Below are 7,097 nucleotides of genomic sequence, written 5' to 3'. Positions count from 1 at the left end.
GACGCGGGGGCGAGGGGGAGGGGAGAGGAAAAGGAGACGACAAAAAAAAAAATAAATAAATAAAAAGGCTGCGACTCTGGCGGCGCCCCATGAAATAAACAGAGGCGGAGGCGGTGGCGATCTGAGCCCACCGCAGCCCGAAGCGGGGACACGCACCTCGCCCTTCGCTTAGGCACTCGCTCCGAACTCCGCTCGGTCCTGGCGGGTGCGGCCGCCCCTCCGGGCCCGGATTCCCCGGGCCGATAGGCGAGAGAGAGGGAGCGAGCGCGCGAGCTGGAGAACACTTTTTTTTTTTTTGTATTGTTATTGTTTTTGAGTCCACCTCCCCCTCCTCCCCTCCTTCTCCCCTCCCACAGCCCCCCTTCTCCCCCGCCTCCTCCTCCCGCACAACTTAAAGAAAGACGGAGCTGCGCGGCAGCCTCCTTCATCTGGGGGAATTCGGGGCCGCTCGCAAGTTTACTACGCGAGGCGCAGCCAATGCCAAGCGCGGAGGACGCGGAGGGCTAAACACCGCGGCCGCCGAGCCAAACAATACCCGCCGCGCGCGGGGCGGCGCGGGCAGGGCCGCGGGGGAGGGAGCGGCCGAGCGAGCGCGCCGCGAAGAGGAAGCCCGGCCTAAGTCCGCCGCCCCCAGCGCCCCCGCCGCGGCCAGGTAGAGCCGCGGGCCCCGCCGGACTGGGCCGCCGAACCTCCGAGGGCTCCGCGGTCCTCGCCTCGCTCGCCTGCCCGTGCCGCACGCGGCGGCGCGCTCGGGCACCTCGGCCCAGCCGCGGAGGCGACCGCATTCTGCTTGCTAGGCGCCGCTCGCGCTGCCGTGCCGCGGGGCGGGCGGACGAACGAGCGACTGAGTGCGTGCGCGCGCGAGTGCGCGCAGGGGTGGGGGCCGCGGCGCGGCGCTCGCCCCCCGCCGACCCCCCTCTCCGCTCGGTTCCCCACGCCTCCCTCCCGCTCCCTCCTCCCGCCCGCCCTCCCCTGCCCTGCCCGCCCGCCCCCGCCGCAGCTCCTTTAATACACTTTGGTTCTCCGCCTGGCTTTGGACTCTTCTCCACCACCACCTCCTCCTCCTCCTCCCGCGCCTCCTCCGCCGCCGCCGCCTCCTCCTCTTCCTCTCCGCGCCTTCGCTCCGCGCCCGGCCGCCCGAGGCACATCCAGGCGGCGGCGGAGGCGGCGGGCGCAGGAGCGCCGCTCGCGGGACTGAAGCCGCCGCCAACACCGCCGCCGCCTGCGCTCGGAGCCGGGCGGCCGCAGGACGCAGCCCCGCGAGCGGGGCGGGAGTGGGAGCCAAGGAGGCGCGGGGCTCGCCGGGGCCGGCAGGGCGGGCGGGCGCGCTGGCCATGCTCCTGGACGCGGGGCCGCAGTTCCCGGCCATCGGGGTGGGCAGCTTCGCGCGCCACCATCATCATTCGGCTGCGGCGGCGGCCGCCGCGGCCGCGGAGATGCAAGACCGCGAACTGAGCCTGGCGGCGGCGCAGAACGGCTTCGTGGACTCGGCGGCCGCTCATATGGGCGCCTTCAAGCTCAACCCCGGGGCGCACGAGTTGTCCCCGGGCCAGAGCTCGGCGTTCACGTCGCAGGGCCCCGGCGCCTATCCCGGCTCCGCCGCGGCCGCCGCCGCTGCCGCCGCGCTCGGGCCGCACGCCGCGCATGTCGGCTCCTACTCCGGGCCGCCCTTCAACTCCACCCGGGACTTCCTGTTCCGCAGCCGCGGCTTTGGCGACTCGGCGCCCGGCGGCGGGCAGCACGGGCTGTTCGGGCCGGGGGCCGGCGGCCTGCACCACGCGCACTCGGACGCGCAGGGCCACCTCCTCTTCCCCGGTCTCCCGGAGCAGCACGGGCCTCACGGCTCGCAGAATGTGCTCAACGGGCAGATGCGCCTCGGGCTGCCCGGCGAGGTGTTCGGGCGCTCGGAGCAGTACCGCCAGGTGGCCAGCCCGCGGACCGACCCCTACTCGGCGGCGCAGCTCCACAACCAGTACGGCCCCATGAATATGAACATGGGGATGAACATGGCAGCGGCCGCGGCCCACCACCACCACCACCACCACCACCCTGGTGCCTTTTTCCGCTACATGCGGCAGCAGTGCATCAAGCAAGAGCTCATCTGCAAGTGGATCGACCCCGAGCAGCTGAGCAACCCGAAGAAGAGCTGCAACAAAACTTTCAGCACCATGCACGAGCTGGTGACCCACGTCTCGGTGGAGCACGTCGGCGGCCCGGAGCAGAGCAACCACGTCTGCTTCTGGGAGGAGTGTCCGCGCGAGGGCAAGCCCTTCAAGGCCAAATACAAACTGGTCAACCACATCCGCGTGCACACCGGCGAGAAGCCCTTCCCCTGCCCCTTCCCGGGCTGCGGCAAGGTCTTCGCGCGCTCCGAGAACCTCAAGATCCACAAAAGGACCCACACAGGTAACCGCGCGGGTCGGGTCGGGGTCGGGACGCAGAAGGGGGAGAGGCCGTGGTTAGCTGGCTGAGAGAAACGCGCCGACCGCCAGCCCCTGCCCTGGAACGGGAGATGTTTTCGTGTGTGCGAGAGAGAGCCAGCGGCTTGTTATTGTTGGCGAATGAAAGAATATTATTATTGGGCTGGGTTTTTTCCATGTGCGGAAATTTAGTTTTAAATGATCAAATGCATGCTTCGGGTGATGCAACTGCTTCGTTGGCTCAGCTTCGGTGAATAATTTCCGTTCTAAACAGAACGCAGAAAATAAAAGTACCCTCCAACTCGGTGCCCGGGAATCGAGCCTAGAGAGGATTTTGCCAGCTTGTCTGGATGTGCTTTTCTGCTCCGGGTGTGCGTCTGCGTTTTGAGTGGCTTGTGTGTTTTTCCACTTTTTTTTTAAAACTACGGGCCCAAACGTCCTTACCCGGACTGTTTCCCATTAAAAAATGAGTCTGGTGTGAGCCGAAGCTGTAAAGTGTTTCTCGTTTTTTTAAAAGTGTTTTTAAAGCCCATCTCGAGGTGGGTCGCGGAGCTTTACGGTGGGTTCGCAGTAGTCTGTGAAATTCTCTTAAGGGGCACCAGAGGGTTTGCGATTCCAAACTTGGACCGACAGCCGGGTCAACGAGAGCCCGGGGCGGTGCGGCCCCGCGGGGCAATCGCGTGAGAAGAGAGCGCCGAGAAAGAACGCGCCTCTCGCCTCATAGATTATTCATCTATGACCAGGTCCCAGCCAAAATCGTGCCAGACGATTTCCTAAAAGAAAGCCAAATGTTTTAGCAACTTCCCCCGTCAATATTTACCCCGAAGTGGGGGTGCGCCAGCGGCCTATTGTTCTCTTCCGGGAAGGGAGGCAGCGGAGGTGCGAGACAAGCTTTTAACAAGGTTTAAAATTTGAGAAATTTATTTGCATGAAATGCTCGCTTTCGAGTCCTGCGTCTGAGCGGATGTCTTTAAGAAACAATTTAGGTGCTAATGGAATTTAACGTTAAATGGTCCCCTCTCCTAGTGGAACAGTGTTGGAGTTCTCACACCTCTAAATGACTCCAAGCATTTGGAATTCTGGCAACAGGATGCGGGGACCGCCAGAAAATTCAAACGGAGATTCTGAAAGCCTTGGCTGATCCCCCCCACCCCCACGGCCCAGCCTGCGCCTCTCTGCAATCTCTCCCAAGTGCTGCCTTATCTCATACTTATCTCTTGCCCCCAACTTGTCTTTAAAAGGCTGGGAGTACGACCGAGAATTACTGGTTAATTCAATTTGCAGAATTTTGGATGGAAAAAAAAAAAAATTGCTGGCTCAGTCGCTATCCACAGTACGGTCCCCAAACAACACACAGCATCTCCAAATGTAATTGCCTACTGGCCCCAGAGAGAAGCCGACAGCAGCCTGTGTGATTCTGATAATGCCCCAAATATTTTGTCATAATAACAGCTTCTCCATGGCGAGACCAACTTGTTAGAAGCCGCGAGTCCAAGAAGCCCTGTAAGAAAAGCAGTCAGGCAGGGCTGGGGTTGAGGGGGTGGGGGCTACCCCAACTTGGTCAGAGATGTGAGGAAACGCGAGTCAGCCTGGAAGAAAAGTAAAATAGGAAATAGAAGCACGGCGGTCAGGTGGGAAGGCGCAAGGAGCCCCAGGCCCTTTCGCCCCTCTTTCTTCCTCCCGGAGGCCTGGTCCCCTTCCAGGCCGAGGGGTGGGGTGGGAGGTGAGGGTTCCCGGGGGCGCGGGGGTGGCGGCGGGGGTCTCCGGGCGCGCCGGCAGCCAGCGCGCGTGCTCGTGTTCACAGGGGAGAAGCCGTTCCAGTGTGAGTTCGAGGGCTGTGACCGGCGCTTCGCCAACAGCAGCGACAGGAAGAAGCACATGCACGTGCACACCTCGGATAAGCCCTACCTGTGCAAGATGTGTGACAAGTCGTACACGCACCCCAGCTCCCTGCGGAAGCACATGAAGGTACCGCCGGGCAGGCGCGAGGAGGGCGAGGCGGCCGGGCTCGACGCCGGCCGCGGGGTGGCGGGGGAGGCCGGGGGTGCCCGCGGGCCCCGGGGAGGGCCGGGGCGGCCCGGCGCCGCAGCAGCTGCACTCACACCCAGCCCCCTTCGCTCTCCCCTCCCGGCTTCTGTCTCACAGGTCCATGAGTCCTCCCCGCAGGGCTCCGAGTCCTCCCCGGCCGCCAGCTCCGGCTACGAGTCGTCCACGCCCCCGGGGCTGGTGTCGCCCAGCGCCGAGCCCCAGAGCAGTTCCACCCTGTCCCCGGCGGCGGCTGCGGCGGCGGCGGCTGCAGCGGCGGCGGCGGCCGTGTCCGCGGTGCACCGGGGCGGAGGCACGGGCGGCGGCTCCGGTGGAGGCGGCGGCGGGGGCGGCAGCGGCGGCGGGGCGGGCGGGGGCGGCGGCGGCGGCAGCGGCTCCGGCGGGGGCAGCGGGACGGCCGGGGGCCACGGCGGCCTGTCCTCCAACTTCAATGAATGGTACGTGTGAGAGGCCGGGGCGGGGCTGCCTGGGTTCCTCACCCGGTAACAGCGCCTAGAGCACCCCGGTGATCGCTGTTAAAATTCCCAATCTGATTTTTATGATGATGAAAATGATTTTAACCAGCAGAAGGATTTTTTAAAGTTTTTTTTTTTTTTTTTTTTAAATAATCTAGGCATGAAAAGCAACGATATCCCTTCTGGAATCTTTAAAGCTAAAAATAAAAAATAAAAAATCCTTTTAAAAAAACCCATAAAAATATTGAACCAAACCTCCCCTTTGCCTCCCTCCACGCCCCCTTCCCTCCCCACGCCTTTCCCAGTCTTCTGACAAGCTGTGTACATAGCGGACTCCTTTCTTCTCCGAGGTGGTTTTAATGGCTTCTTGGTGTATAGAAGTTTGTCCATTTGTAATTCTCCGGGATTTTGTTCCTCCTGCCTCTCTTCCCTTCCTTTCCCCAAGTGATGGGCTTTTTTCTTTTTCTCTTTTTAGTTTCCCCGGTTTCTTTTTAAGTAATGTGGAAGAAAATGGTTTCTTTTGTATTGTGGTATTGAATATTGTGTTCCTTTTTATGAGGCAACTTGATTGTAAACTTCATGCAACTATAGACTGGAAAGAAAAAAAAAAAAACAAAGCCGTGCCAAAGTCTCCCTTCTGTTTCTTCAACACGCAGATCCACAGCACTCACATCCACATCACCACCACCAACGCTTGTGAATGTATTTTTCTGTTAGCTGGGTTTACATGTGATGTTTTAGTGCTTTTGCAAGTTCAATTTGTTAGTTGCTGTATGAAAGATTGTGGGGAGGGGGGGGAGTAAACGTCGTGCCGTTAGCTTTTTCCGTAATAACACCCTTCCTTCTGTAAATACCCGTTACCATATTTATCCATTTGTAATTAAATTATGGTATTAACTTGCTACAGAGGAAACAATATTTATAAAGAATGTTTCTTAACTATAAATATGTACAATTGTGGGCATAAACTGTTTCAGATTTTTTATTTGAAGGTTTTAAGTGGTTTGATCATTTCTTGTGATATGTTTTGAGAGTAATGCATACAGAAATATAATAAAATGTGTTGAAACTGCATGAACATAATTTTTTTTTTTTTTTTAGCCAAGTCATTCAAGGAAATGGGCAGGAGGCAGCGAAGGGCTGATAGGGGTCTGGGTCAGCTGCCTGATTGAATGGGAGGCACCAACCTCGAATTCAGGGGGGAAGGTGTATGCCGAGAAACTGGGCCAAACTGCCCCTCTGGCAGAAAATCTCAAAATTATTTTGTATGTCCTTTGTTTCTGTAGCTGAGAGTGAATTACATTTTTGGAAAGCCCCTGCGAGGACCGGCCTGCAGGAGCCTTCGGAGCTTCTAATGGCTCCATTATCTGAGGCGGTGCCTTTCTTTCGGCTGTTTGGACTGGATTGAAGAGCGCTAACCATTTCCTTATTCTTTGTTTTCTGTCTTCCCTGCCCCCTTTCCTCTCCCTCCCTCTGAAAAGCTGAGGTACAGTTATTTTTAATTGCACGTTTAAAACTGAGCTGAGTCCTTTGTTTTTGAACTTGGTTCAATGATGATTATAGTTTAAGGGCCCCTTTCTACTAAAAGTTTTTTTTTTTTTCCCCTTCCTTGAAATTTTAAACAGCTTGCTCAAGGCATCCTGCTTATCTGCCCAGCTACTGCTCACCCATAAGTGTGATGTTCAAGGGAGGAAGGTGACAAATAGACTACACTTTGATTTAGGAAAACCACCAACCATCGGCCCCCACCAACCATCGGCCCCCAATAAAAGAGAACTTCTTCAAGAATTCCGTGAAATCAAACAGAATAAGCTGCAGAGATGGAAACGGCCAGGTGGAAGTGAGTGAGGCAACAGGACCAACCACCAGCTTTTCTCTAAGGTTTGCAGCCTCACTCCCCTCCCCTGCAAGAGTTTCACAAGAGTTTTCAAACAAGATGCTCTAAGGGAGAAGGCAAAAATAACATTCAGAGTCAAAGGATAGGAGTGGAGTCATTTCTTTTTGAAATCCCCGAGGCTTCAGGACATTTCCATCTTCCTGGGGATCCGTGTTGCTCAGAGAGGCCCTGGCAGGCCCAGAGTCACCACCCAGTGGTGAAAACGCTTGGTGGGGTGGAGGGGGCGGCAACACCCCCAGAGGATCACCTAGCGGTGAGCAGGGCTCTGCTGTCTGAAGC

The 7,097-nt window shown here is 58.1% G+C and overlaps 1 protein-coding gene across 2 annotated transcripts; it reads left to right on the top strand.

Annotated features, from left to right (window-relative positions):
- Nucleotides 1-871: 871 nt before the first annotated feature.
- ZIC2 (Zic family member 2) lies at nt 872-5,995 on the top strand. 2 transcript variants are annotated; one of them, XM_020898573.2, is made up of 3 exons: nt 872-2,406; nt 4,225-4,388; nt 4,566-5,995. In XM_020898573.2, exons 1-3 carry the CDS (start codon nt 1,335-1,337, stop codon nt 4,911-4,913), a joined length of 1,584 nt encoding a protein of 527 aa, XP_020754232.2. In that variant the 5' UTR covers nt 872-1,334; the 3' UTR covers nt 4,914-5,995. The 2 variants fall into 2 exon arrangements, with proteins under 2 accessions (XP_020754232.2, XP_070327552.1); XM_070471451.1 differs by having other exon boundaries at nt 1,237-2,406; nt 4,529-4,657.
- Nucleotides 5,996-7,097: the final 1,102 nt, after the last annotated feature.

Source organism: Odocoileus virginianus, chromosome 8, assembly GCF_023699985.2.
Source record: "Odocoileus virginianus isolate 20LAN1187 ecotype Illinois chromosome 8, Ovbor_1.2, whole genome shotgun sequence".
Classification (NCBI taxonomy): Eukaryota; Metazoa; Chordata; class Mammalia; order Artiodactyla; family Cervidae; genus Odocoileus; species Odocoileus virginianus.
Note: the sequence above shows the minus strand (reverse complement) of the source record. Positions and strands in the feature narration are given on the sequence as shown.

Excerpts from the sequence above, each read along its gene's own strand:
- ZIC2 (XM_020898573.2), top strand. The coding sequence starts at position 1,335 with ATGCTCCTGGACGCGGGGCCGCAGTTCCCGGCCATCGGGGTGGGCAGC. Across the intron at positions 2,407-4,224 it reads CCACAAAAGGACCCACACAG|GGGAGAAGCCGTTCCAGTGT; the intron begins GTAACCGCGCGG and ends TCGTGTTCACAG. Across the intron at positions 4,389-4,565 it reads CCCTGCGGAAGCACATGAAG|GTCCATGAGTCCTCCCCGCA; the intron begins GTACCGCCGGGC and ends TCTGTCTCACAG.